The sequence below is a fragment of the Mastomys coucha genome, unplaced genomic scaffold, assembly GCF_008632895.1.
Source record: "Mastomys coucha isolate ucsf_1 unplaced genomic scaffold, UCSF_Mcou_1 pScaffold16, whole genome shotgun sequence".
Lineage (NCBI taxonomy): Eukaryota > Metazoa > Chordata > Mammalia > Rodentia > Muridae > Mastomys > Mastomys coucha.
This window is the reverse complement of record NW_022196898.1, coordinates 85,204,100-85,217,466: the sequence shown is the minus strand read 5'-3', so window position 1 is coordinate 85,217,466 and position 13,367 is coordinate 85,204,100. Positions and strand designations below refer to the sequence as shown.

Here is a 13,367-nt window from a genome sequence, read left to right as displayed (position 1 = left end):
GAACTAGAGAAATCTAGGAAAGTAAAGTGATTGATGCATTTCCAGAGACAGAAGAGGCCAGAGATCAGATCAAGACCCACTTCTGCTCAGTTCTTGTTTTCTAGCCCGCCAGTTCCCTTCCTAGCTTCCTCTTTCCCTTTTCTTAGCTGCCCGCCCATCACAAAACCATCTTGTGTATCAAGGGTTTATCTTCACAGTCTCCTCCTCTTCTTTTTTCGAGATAAAAAGTTTATACAATATATTCTGATCACACTTTCCCTTCCCCAGCTCCTCCCAGCTCCTGCCCTGCTCCAATCCATGCCTCCCCTCTAAAAAAAAAAATAAATAAATGAAAACAAGAAATGTACTACAAAAACACAAAAATCAAAACCAAAATATAATAAGCAAAAGACCAATAAGACAAAAAAAAATGCCTCCTAAAAAAAGTTTACCAAAACACCAGTGAGTTTGATTTGTGTTGGACAGCTACTCCCAGGCATTAGGTCTACCCTGAACTGGGGTCAATATTCCCAGTAAGACTCCATTAAAGAGAATGAATTTTTCTTTTGCCAGCAGGTATCCTTGACAGGCAGTTTCTTGGTTAGTGGTGGGAGTCATGTCCACTTTCCCGTCTCAGCCTCTGTTAGACTCCCAGAGACTCCTTGTCAGGGAAACTACGATCTGCTATATTTAGCCTACATTTATCCTTGGTAGTAAGAGACAGCCAATACATGATCTGTAGCTTTGGTCTCAGCTAGGACTAAGACTCTTTAGACCAAATTAGAGAAGTCATAACTACTTTTTGTTTGCTTCCTCCATGTATCACAAAGTTCACCTGACTAAGTATGTGGACACCGTAACACACGGGGGAATTTTTAAAGAGTGGTTAGGGCTTGGTCAGCAAGGAATGCACATAATATAACAAGAAGACTACAAACTTTATTGTGTAATGATACCAACCAAAACAGTAGAGGCTTTTTAATAAGCCCAGGACCATATCTCAGTATACTTTGCTTAAGGAATCCTGGACTGACCTGGTTACCTGGTTGAGAGAACAGAGCCCTCATCAGATTGGCATTCTTGTCCCTCGCTCACCCAGTGCAGGCGCCTCTGTCTCCCAGCTTTGAGCTCTGAGGTATCAATACTTCTGTTTTCTCTTTCGAGAAATGAGTTCCTGCCTGTGGAGGAAGAGCATTACATCATACTTCTAGAAGAAGAACTTGCTTGAAGTTAAAAAAAAAAAAAATGAAAGTAGCCCCATTTCCCCCAAATGCAGGTGCTTACATAAAATTACATCACATCATTTGTCAACTTCATTTAAGGAAGTTATTGTTCTTATATTGTCAACAAATAATTTTTTTTTTTTTTTTGGTTTTTCAAGACAGGGTTTCTCTGTGTAGCCCTGGCTGTCCTGGAACTCACTCTGTAGACCAGGCTGGCCTCCAACTCAGAAATCTGCCTGCCTCTGCCTCCCAAGTGCTGGGATTAAAGGCGTGTGCCACCACTGCCTGGCAACAAATAATTTTTTCATAAAGAAAAGAACAGTTACATCAAGATGTAAGAAGGCAGAGTAAAGCGAACAAGTAACACAAAATCCCCGAGGCAGACATTCCTCAGAAGGGCTTCAAGGACTGACAAAGTCAGCATTGCTAGGAGTGAGCCAGAGGGAAGAGGAGGCCTAAGAGCACAGGAGAGTTAGCCTGCTTCCCAGCAGGATGGCTGAGATGAGCTAAGTGTCCTGCAGTGATCATGGCCCCAATGCCAGCTCTTCTTCACGTGCCCCGAAAGCCCTCACTGTACAAGGCAGTCTTTGTTCTGGATGCCGAGAAAGTCTGAGAGTTTTAGTCATTTAAGTCTTCACAGTTTGAAAGAGACCCCCCTAAGTGCTAAGTGTTGAATGGACTTGCCGCTGAGTTAGAGGCAAGGAGACCTCTTAGGCTGTGATCTGATGACCGCTGAGACGAGTGTTATGAGGATTCAGACATCAAGATGATAGACAGTGTAGTTATCCTCCAGGAGACAATGTTCCTGACAAGGAGACAAGCTCCTGACTCAGTCTGGCTCAGTGAGAGTATAGGCTTCCTTAGCTTACTTCTAACAACCCTTTCCTTCAAAAACGGATGTTTCCTTTGCTTTGTGACATCTTTCTCTGTTATATGATCTATGATGCATGATAGTTCTTCTTGGATGCCTCCCTGGTACATTTCCAGCATGTTTATCTGTGTGTCCATGTGTATCCTTCTCTCTCTCTCTCTCTCTCTCTCTCTCTCTCTCTCTCTCTCTCTCTCTCTCTCTCTCTCTCTCTCTCTCTTCTCTCTCTCTCCCCTCTCTCTCTCTCTCTCCTTTCTCTCTCTCCCTCTCTCTCTCCCTCTCTCCTCTCCATCTCTCTCTCTCCTCTCTCTCTCTCTCTTTCTCTCCTTTTCTCTCTCCCTCCCTCTCTCCCTCTTTCTCTTCTCTCTCTCTCTCTGTCTAGGGGTGTGTGTGTGTTATAATATATAGATTTAACCCTATGAACATCTTTCGTACCTTGCATGATTTCCTAAAACATGATTAAGTAAATTCCTTAATATTCTACTACTAAGTATGTTGGTTTACTTAAAACAGTCATTCTGGTTGGCTGGGTTTTTTTTTTTTAAATCACATTTTAAGATTTGAAATAATTTTGAATTGACAGAATAATTGCAAGAATAATCTAAAAAGCTTTGTTTCCCCATAGCCATTTAAGAGTTGGTTGTTTATAGAGTGTCTAGTCATTTAAAACACAGCAGTGTGTATTTCTACAAAGACACTTGCTTACATGACCACAGCCCACCATCTGAATTAGGAAGCTGCTATGACACCGTTGTATCTGCAGACCTTGGTGAGCTTTGCTTCGCTCCTACAGTCCTTTCGGGCACAAAGCTCCTGTCCTTGGTCTTATGTGTCCTGTCTCTTGATTGTCCTTCCTGTCCTAAGTCCTGTTTTGCCTTGAATTTTGTCTATCATTTTTGAAAATTAAAGCCCAATTCTTTCGTACACTCTTCCCCACGCTGGCTTGTCTCTCATGGAGTGTTACTAGGTTGCAGTGTGTGGTTTTGTAGGAACACCAGGAGGAGCTCTCATCCCCTCCCTGCCTCCTCAGACGCTCCAGGTTTGATCAAGTGAGAGGTGTCTACAGCTTTCTTCACTTTAGAATCATTTAGCTCCCAGCACTTGGGAGGCAGAGGTGGGTGGATTTCTGATTTCAAGGCCAGCCTGGTCTACAGAGTGAGTTCCGGGACAGCCAGGGCTACACAGGGAAACCCTGTCTCAAAAAAAATAGACAAAACAAAACAAAAAAAGAACTACTTTATTCTTTTTGTTATTGTTGTAATCTTTATTAATAAAGATTTCAGGAATCTTTATTAATCTACCAGAGAATTATAAATATGCATACTCTGCTCCTTACTAAAAATTTGCCCATCAGTTGGTATTTATTTGCTGTCTTAACTCTGGTTATTGCGAGTGGTGAGCCTCGGACATTCTTGCTCCTTGAATGTTCACTGGCTGCGGGACTGCTGTAGGAGGAAGCTCTTTATTTCCCACGTTATTTAGTGTTTTGTGTCAATGGGTTAAGATCCTGTCACGATTTATTTTGATCTTTTGAAATTGTCTGTGATTTGGTAAGTAAGAGACCTTTCAGGGCGTCTGTCTGTGCGTCTGTGTCTATGTCTATGGCCTCCTGATGCTTTAGGGTGTCTGTCTGTGTGTGTGTCTGTGTCTATGGCCTCCCGATGCTTTAGGGCGTCTGTCTGTGCGTCTATGTCTGTGTCTGTGGCCTCCTGATGCTTTAGGGCGTCTGTCTGGGCGTCTGTGTCTGTGTCTATGGCCTCTTGATGCTTTGATAACTTTGCTTTCTGGCATAGCAAGGTGCCCCAGACTTGGCCCATGCTTTCCTTGTGTCATATCTAATGTCAACTTTTTTCAAAAATAGCTTCTTCTTCATCTGTGAAGTGGTCCTTCACAACTTGATATCTGAACCACATAGGCACCCGTTTTGATTAAAGGTCACTTTCCTACCTACTCAGGGATAAGGAAAAGATAAATGTGTCTGCATGCGTACCTATGAATTTTTATCTGTGTCTATCCGTCCATCTCTCCATCTATCGGTTCTTCCCTCTGTGGATACCCAGCAACAACTAAAACCCCTTACAGAGCCACAAGGCTCACTCTAGGTTTTCCTGGTTTCAACACCTTCTCCCACAGGGAGGATAATGGGTCCCATTATCTGGAAGGTAGTGATCAATGGACTGTAAGCGACGTCCATCTGCCGCTCAGCTGCCCATCCCCCTACCGGACTTCCTGCTCACTCAATGATCAGTTCCAGGCCACTGCCACCCTTCTCTCTCTGCAGATGCCTACTTTACACTTGCCACCCCCGCCTGTATGGGAAGAAGCCCTCACCTCACTCCACCATACCGCATCCCTGGCTTTAGCACTCACACCAAGCAACTGCTCCCACAGCTAATGGCACCAGCCACATGGATTCTCCTTGTTCTCTGTTTGGGCTCCACCAATCTGTGCCAAGGTGTGCGAACATCCACACACTCATTCCACCTGAGGACTTTGGATGTTTATGCAAAATGGTGCGGGAGGCGGCATGGCTAATCCTTTATTATTAAACATTTAATTTGTATCTAACCTGGAGCTATTCCAAGCATCATTCCTGCTACAGATCATGGGTTTAAGGATAAGCCTGCCATACAATGATTTCCATTCTTATATCCAGAGACTCCGTATATTCTCAGATTTTCAGAGTTCTTCAGGATTTCATTTATCAAAACCACAGAAAAGGGCTGGCGAGATGGCTCAGCGGGTAAGAGCACTGACTGCTCTTCCAAAGGTCCTGAGTTCGGATCCCAACAACCACATGGTGGCTCACAACCACCCGTAGTGAGATCTGCGCCCTCTTCTGGTGCATCTGAAGACAGCTACAGTGAATGGGGCTGGAACGATCAGGGTTGGAGCTCAATTCCAAGAAGCCACATTATGGCTCATATACACATAAAAATAAATAAATAAATCTTTAAAAAAAAACACAGAAAAGACTAGGCTTTTAGTGTATCAGTTAAAGGCAATAGTCCATAGCATGATCTCTTAGCTTGAGTTTAATGGCTAATTCTGTCAGGCCCCATTACAAAAACATTTAACCTTAGTTATTTTATCTCTATAGACACGTACCTGTAACGAACCAAAATAACAATTTTTAAAACGTTTCTTAGTACTTAACTCAGTTTAATTTCTTTTTACTTTTTTTCAATTTTAAGTATATGTTGTGTGTGTTTTGCCTTAATGTATGCCTATGCACCACATTTATGCCCAGAGCCCTGAGAAGTCAAAGAGGGCATTGAATCTCTTGAACAGGAGAGGGGGTTGTGAATTCCCATCTAGGTGCTGGGAATTGAACCCTGGTCACCTGGAGGAGCAACAAGTGCTTTTAACCACCGAGCCATGTCTTCAGCCCCTCAATTTAATTTCTCTAACATCCAAAGAAATCACAGTGATTCTGTGATGTCAGACTCAGCAGAGTTGATTAGCATTATTGAGATGCATGCGCAGGAGGTTTATCTTGCCTGCTCTGCCATCAGAATTCCACCTGTGGTTCAGAGCTATTTCTCATTTCTGTTCTTGTAAGTTCCGTGGTTCCTCTTTCTATTTGGTAGAAGAATTCACCTCAGCAAAGAACACTCGAGAAACTCCCATAAAAAGAACCCTGACGCCAACGCAGTCACTTTCCAGGTCTGACTTGTGTTCTTCTCTATAAGGAAAGGCATATCATGAGGTCACATTAGAACAAAATAATGTCCTAGTTCAGTTTGTTTAGATTATGGATTGCGAAGGTTTTGATCTTAGGGCCCCTGGCTTATGTAGAGTCCACACCATTCCCATAATTCATTGCAATTACCTCTGAACTAATGAAACAATTAAACTAATGAAACTAAGTAAAACAGATGATTCATCTGCCTTTCAGATCCCATTTTGAATAGATGAAATATAAATACATTTGCCCTTCTGAGTATCTTCTCTATGGGAGTCTCATGAGATGGCTTTGGAGTGGAGAGGACCGTGTAGAGGGAAGACTATGGAATACAACAAATATTGCTATTTCTGCCTCTTAGCTCCCTTTTTAAACTTTAAAAAACAGAGCCCTAAAATAAAGAAACCCTTTTACATTTCTGAATATACTGCCCCAAATGTAGCAATCCCTCAGTATCAGTCAGTATTTCCAAGTCCCTATGTGGATGCCAATGTCCTTAAATGACCAAGACCCTTATATAAAATTGTACTGTATGCACGTAAACTATCCATACACACCCATGTACTTCAGAATAGATTACTTATCACACCCAAAGCAATATAAATGTCAGGGAAATGGTCAATAAAATGTTCTGTTTAGGGGGTGGTAAGAAAAAGAATCTATACATATTCACTACAGACTCAGTGGTTTTTTTTTCCTTTTCTTCTAAATATTTATTTATTTAATGTATGTGAGTAAACTGTTACTGTCTTCAGACACCAGAAGAGGGCATCCGATCCCATTACAGAGGGTTGTGAGCCACCATGTGGTTGTTGGGAATTGAACTCGGGACCTCTGGAAGAGCAGTCAGTGCTCTTAACCACTGAGGCATCTCTCCAGCCCAAGACTCAGTGTTTTTATCAAATGTTTCAGTCCGTGGCTGTTGAACACAAAAGTACGGAGGCTGGAGGCCAATCAGAGTGTCAACTGCCTGTTCCGTGTGAGTGCTCGCTTCGCTTCTCCACTAGGATTCCTCCAACAGTCCAAGCTGCTGGCTTTCACAGCCTGCTAACAAACACTACCTGTTGTTAATTGTTTTCAAATGGCCAGATTGAGGTAACTGAGAGTCTTTCCACCAACGCCTGTGGCTATGGAACATGTCAGATGATCTAGTCTACCAAGTGGCACCGGGGAGAGTTGCAAGAGCTAGGGGGAAATGAGAGAGGGTCGGTTAAAAATCAGTGGCAGACGTGTGTTCTTCATAGGACAGGACAAAGGGCGAGCCTGAAGCTTAGTGTAAAGTGCTTCCCTGGAGTAAGGTACCCCACACACCCCAGCACTGCAAGATAAGATAGGACTGGAGCACAAGGTCAAACATGCGACAATTCTGGGCTTCATTCCAGGCTTTTTCTTTTGCAGCTGGGTACCAAAGAAGGGTATCTCACCAAGCAAGGAGGCCTGGTAAAGGTAAGGAAGTGTGGGGCTCGCAATCTTGACAGATTTTTTTTTTTTTTAAGGAAAATTATAAACTTCTTTGAGCCACTTATATTACCTGAGAAATAACTTTTTTGAGTGTTCTCTGATGAGGCCCTGTGTAAGTAACCTGGAGTTCATACTGAAAAGGAAGCAGTGTGTACCATGTTCCATGGAAGGGTCGAGAACAAACGGGTCAATTAGCTCTTGAGCATTTCTGGGTTTGTTTTGTTTTTTCCTTAAAAGATTTACGATTTACTTATCTTATGTGTGTGAGTACACTGTAGCTATCTTCAGACGCACCAGAAGAGGGCATCAGATCCTATTACAGAAGGTTGTGAGCCACCATGAGGTTGCTGGGACTTGAAATCAGGATCTCTGGAACAACAGCCAGTGCTCTTAACCACTGAGCCAGCTCTCCAGCCCTCTGTTTGTTTGTTTGTTTGTTTTTTAAACAAAATATTTAAAATTTTATAAAATGTTTACTGAAAGGTAGGCCAAGTACATCACTGGTGCTTGAAAAATAATTACATTATAAAATACCAAAATGAACACAGTGTACAAATCCAGGGCACCTGACGGCTCCCTACCTGCAACTATACCTTTAAAGTTCTCTTTCATTTTCACATGTCTAGCCATGGTCATGCAATCTGTCAGCTCTTGTCTGTTCTAGGAGTCAGAGTCCTACCCTTTCTCCTGTGAACCAGGCTGCTTGAGTCTAATCTAGTCACGCAGTTATCCATCTATCACTAGACTAGGTGCTCACTGAAGATGGGAGCCGTTCACTTTTGTAGCCTATTTATTGATTCCAGATAGGGCCTCACTCACAGCCCAGGCTGACCCGAAACATACAGTCTTACTTCTTGGCATCCGCAGTGTTAGGATTACAGGCTTGAACAACTATGCCTGCTGAATATTTATTCTGGAATCTTCTATTGTCCCTTTGAACTGGGTGTATTGCCAGCTGAGATAGATCAGGGCATTGTTAAGACGTAGTAAGGAAACAGACAGTAGCGATAATTTTGCTGTGAGAGTCACATGATTAAAGGACTAAACTTCAGCTGTATCAGTTTTGAAATAATAATAATAATAATAATAAATAATAACAGATGACATTACTTTAAATGAAGTGGATAAATATACATTATGTATAAATGAAATTTCAAGAGTATACATGAAATATACACAAATTTCTGTTGTGGGGACATAGCTCATAGAAGGTTCTCGAAGTTGATACCAATTTTTTATTATAGCATTAATAAAATAGTAACTTAAATGGCTTGTTATAAATTACCTTAAATATTTACAGCAGCTGCTTCTATTCATTTAAATTAACTAGTGGTATTTCTATTGTGATCTTAGAGCACAGACTCATCTTATTTTCTTATAGCTGTTTTGAAACTTTTCTCAAAAATAATACCCCAAAATATTTTAGGCTTATTTTATCTAATCCTTTATATATTTTTAAAATGAAAATAAACTATCAAGTTTAGATATTACATTCTTGTATTCAAACTTAAATTTTCTCCCCTCAGACCTGGAAAACAAGATGGTTCACTTTGCAAAGGAACGAACTGAAATATTTCAAAGACCAGATGGTGAGAAAGACGACAGCACCTGCCCCTGCTCCAGTCCTCGCGCTACTCATCCCCACCCCACCCCGCCGCTGCTTAGAAGTTAGTTCTGTGAGGTTCTGGACATCCTCTGAAACAAGAGTCTAGAGACCCAATCTCTTTTCAATTTGTATTCAGTTATGACAATGTAAGGCACACTGGCCACAGAGTTTGGAGATCAGACCTATGGAGTCGCATCTCTCCCTTCAATAAGCAGTTCATGGGAATCAGTCTCTGATCATCAACTTGATTTGACCACAAGTGTCTTTACCCACTGAGCCGTGTGCTCTTGATTCCTGATGTATTCTGACTCTGCTAAAATGAGGTTTCCCTCTGGAAGCTGTTGCCTGGTCAGAGCAGCTGTCGTTCAGAGTCCGCAGTATATGGCTCCCTGTGCTTGGGACAATGGAATTCTTCTCCTGCCATTCTTGCCTAGGAGGCAATTTCCCCTTGTATTAAAAGCATATCGATTGCCCAGGTCAGTTTTATCACGCCAACTTAAAATGGTTTACTCTTTTTGTATACAAGAGGTCTGCAATAGTAGAAGTTTCTAAAAGATGGGAGAAAATATGACTCCTTTCTTAAAACTCTATCTGTCTGATGTAAACTGACAAAAACAGTACTTTTTTTTTTTTACAGAAAATTTTATTTTATTCTTAAATAATGTGCATGAATTTGTGCCTGTGTGTGGGTATGTACCCATGAGTATTGGTACCGGGCCAGAGGCATTGAACGCTTTAGTTCTAAAGTTACAGGCAGTTTTGAATTGCCCAGTATGTGTGCCGGGAACAGAACACAGATCCTCTGCCAGAGCGGGTCACCCTCTTAACCACTGAGCCATCTATGAGCCCAGCAATGTCTTCCTAGTGCTTAATCTATGAAAGGCTAGTTCCCAGACCCCAGCGTGTGCCTTCCCTGTGTCAGGCTTTGCCATCATCCGTCATCTTAATGACACTGGCAGTTGCTTACGTCAAACCTTGTTAAGGGAGGGATGATGGACATGCACATGTGTTTACTTTGTGACATAGTTTTGTTTTGTTTTCAGTCACCAGAACCAATTCGGATCCTAGACCTAACAGAGTGCTCGGCTGTTCAATTTGATTACTCACAGGAACGAGTAAACTGTTTCTGGTAAGATATTTTCATAAAGGAAATGTTTCTAAAAGTCTTTTAAGCCGAGGAATAAATGCCATTTTTCTTAATGTCTGCACGTCTGGATTGGAGGGACGTAGATTTAACCTCACATGAGGGTGTGGCATGCTAGGCGTGTCTCCAGCTGCAGAGACCACAATGCCTCATCTAAAGTTGCTTCAACAAAGAGGCAGGCTGCCTAGGTTCAGGCTGTGCACTGTGCAACAAGGACACACACACTCAGCCATTCATTCACATCTTAAGCAACTTTGAGATTTTCCTCTCAATTTTAGTTATCATTGCACTGATCCTGGTGTTAGATGGGTCTGTACTGTTTGGGCCCTGTGTGACCCTAACAACAGTGGAAGTGTTTTGCTGTGCTATGATCAGTGTATCAGGATATCAGTATATACATTTCTGAGATGGTGTCTTGATAAAAACAGGTGTGTTTTCTTTTCCACCACCTCTTGTTTCAAAGTTTGTCAACCATTTCCAGGCTGAAAGATGGAAGCTATTCTCCCTCTCCTTTGGAGCTCAGACCTTGCCAGATTTTCTTTTCTTCCCGTCCTCCCTGCCTCCCACCCCCAGACAGGGTTTCTCTGTGTAGCTCTGGCTGTCCTGGAACTCACTCTGTAGACCAGGCTGGCCTCGAACTCAGAAGTCCACCTGCCTCTGCCTCCCAAGTGCAGGGATTAAAGGGGTGCGCCACCACCGCCCAGCTTGATTTTCTTGAGTAACAACTCAAGGCAGGTGGACTGTGACAAGGTGCCAGCATGGGCGTGGTCTCTACCCTTCTCTTGATGCTTCTCAGCTGGCTCCTTCAGATCCAAGTGGCTACTTTCGCCCCTAGTGTTTCCACTGACAGGAAGAAAGGTGTATCAGCTCTGCCTGGTCCTTTGTAGTGTTTCCTTGGAAACGTTACCCTGTGAGGTTTCTGCTTGACTCACTAGCCGCAACATAAATAGCCATGACATGATCATAGCTGGCTTAAACTAATTAAATATATTGTGCAGGCTTCTGTTTGCAAGAAGAGAAGGGAGATTTGTGTGAACTTAGACAGCAACTCAAGTCTGCAGCAGGGAGTATCAGTGACATCCAGGAACCAGTTTACACTCAGCACCTTGCACAACACGTGTGATGTCAACATCTCTCCCTCCCCACACCCACCCCCCACCCCCGTCTGCTTGGCCATTGAGGTGATAGAAACACTTGTGAATTTCAGCTCCAGGAAGGAGGATCATGAGTTCTGCTATGTAGCAAATTCAAAGCCAGCCTAGGATACATGGGGGTCGGGGGAGACAGAAAAAGTATTAGTGTTTGTGTTTTGATTGTAAGAATAGAAAGAATGACCAGGATATGTTATGGCTAACCTTATCACTCAAATGATTTTGACTAAACAGTCAGAGGCAGCAAAATGAAAAGTTATCATATACCTTTCCAATCTTTTGTGATGAAATTTTTTGTTTAAATGTCAGAGACTAACCCGTGGTAAGGAATGGATCAAATAGCAAGCTGAGGTATTCTGTTGTCCCCATCTTTCTATTCTGTTTTGAAACTGACTACATCTTCAGGAGGAAGTGTCACCCTCCTTAATCCAGCCAGTAAGAATGAGTTCTTCAGCATGCCCTCTTCTCAGCCTGCCTTGTCCTTTGACACACAGACTGACTCTGGACCTCTGCGGAGCTCAGCTGAGTAAACTTGCTTCCACCGAAGACAAACACCACAACAGGCTGTGGTTGGGCCTCCGGACATACCCTTCTTCTTTGAAGTCTCCTCGGAGAATGCAAATCTCCTCTACAATAATACAAACTTAAACCCCCCTAGGCATTTCTGCAGTTGCTGACAGGAATGGCTCTGTAGCAGTTACCGTGCTAATTATGGGAGATCTCAGCAATCCTTCCACTGGGAGGCGCTCATACTATTCAGCCAGGGTATACACAACAAGCTATACCAACCATCTCACATTGTTTCTTTTGTCTCCTCAGCTTAGTGTTTCCATTCAGGACGTTTTATCTCTGTGCAAAGACAGGAGTTGAAGCCGATGAATGGATCAAAATACTGAGATGGAAGTTGGTGAGTTATAAAAGTCCCCAGATGTCCAGTCTTCTTGATAACAGACATGTCAACTCCAAGCATACACCAGTTGTCAGAGCGGGCTCTTGAATCAAAGAGAAGGCTCTTGGCAGTTTTGTGGGATAACATCTGCATTCTTTTTTTTTTTTAAGATTTATTTATTATTATACATAAGCTGTACACTGTAGCTGACTTCAGACACACCAGAAGAGGGTGTCAGATCTCATTATGGGTGGTTGTGAGCCAACATGTGGTTGCTGGGATTTGAACTCAGGACCTTTGGAAGAGCAGTCCGTGCTCTTACCCTCTGAGCCATCTTGCCAGCCCAATATCTGCATTCTTAAGGGGTATCAAAAGGAGGGGTGGTAAGAGGGAAGGGAGGGTATTCTTATGCCTCAGCCCGTCCTCAGCCGCAGCTGTTGGCAGTCTTCCGGTAAGGTGTACTGGTTAATATCACTTTCCCTGGAAGAGAATATTCGGTCTGAAAGGCCTGAGAGAGGGACGCTGATGTAGGCTTCAATGGAGGGAGCTTGGGGAGTAACTTGGTTCCCAGTGTAAACTGCACTTTGTGTGGGTATTATTGCCAAAGGTGTATAGTCTTCCTGTTCTTACTTTTTCCCCATGCACATTATAGAGCGTGGGTAGCTGAGTAAAAGCTTTCTAGTATTTCCTGTAAGTGTGATATATTAGTCTGGTGGTTGTTTCTCTTGTGAAATAGTGAGGCAAGCTACTTATGAAGTGAAGGAGGTTCCCAGTTCTTGAGGTTCAAGGGCATAGGACTCCTATGAGCTTCTGATGCAGACCTTTTGGTGGGACATAAAGACAGGGGCTCGTGGAGAATGGGAACCGTCACCCTTCTAAACAGGAAGCCAGAGATGAACTGGGGGTGCGCACAAGCTCAGACTTATAGAACTCTCTTCAGATCAGTTCTCACTTCCAAGGGCAGTGTACAGTGACGTGAGGACTTCCCAGTAAGTCTCATCTTTTAAAGGTCCTATCGCATCAATGCCACCACTCTATTACCAAGCCTTTATACAGAGGTCAAACCATAGTATACTGTCTTTAAACCCGTTGTGTATTCAAAGGCAAGATATCTTTTTCCTAATCACTCTGTGTGTGTGTGTGTGTGTAATTATAGAATCTATAGGCATTACCTGAAAATGGATATCCTTAAGGCCAGGCTTGTAGCTCAGTGGTAGGAACACTCTTCTCCGCCAAAAAAGGGGGGCTGGTTTTTGGGAGCTTGGGGTTTTTGTCTTTATTTATTTACACTCTAGATTTAATTCCCCCACCCCCAGTCCCACCCGCCCTCCAACTGTTCCACATCCCATACCTCCTCTCCA

The 13,367-nt window shown here is 42.9% G+C and overlaps 1 protein-coding gene across 1 annotated transcript in view; it reads left to right on the top strand.

The window, feature by feature from the left end:
* Dapp1 (dual adaptor of phosphotyrosine and 3-phosphoinositides 1) overlaps positions 1 to 13,367 on the top strand; it is a 52,709-nt gene that overhangs the window by 35,557 nt on the left and 3,785 nt on the right. The window contains exons 5-8 of the mRNA XM_031375635.1: positions 7,154 to 7,201; positions 8,743 to 8,805; positions 9,866 to 9,951; positions 11,937 to 12,024. Coding sequence (XP_031231495.1) covers positions 7,154 to 7,201; positions 8,743 to 8,805; positions 9,866 to 9,951; positions 11,937 to 12,024 — 285 coding nt within the window. The remainder of the gene's footprint in view (positions 1 to 7,153; positions 7,202 to 8,742; positions 8,806 to 9,865; positions 9,952 to 11,936; positions 12,025 to 13,367) is intronic.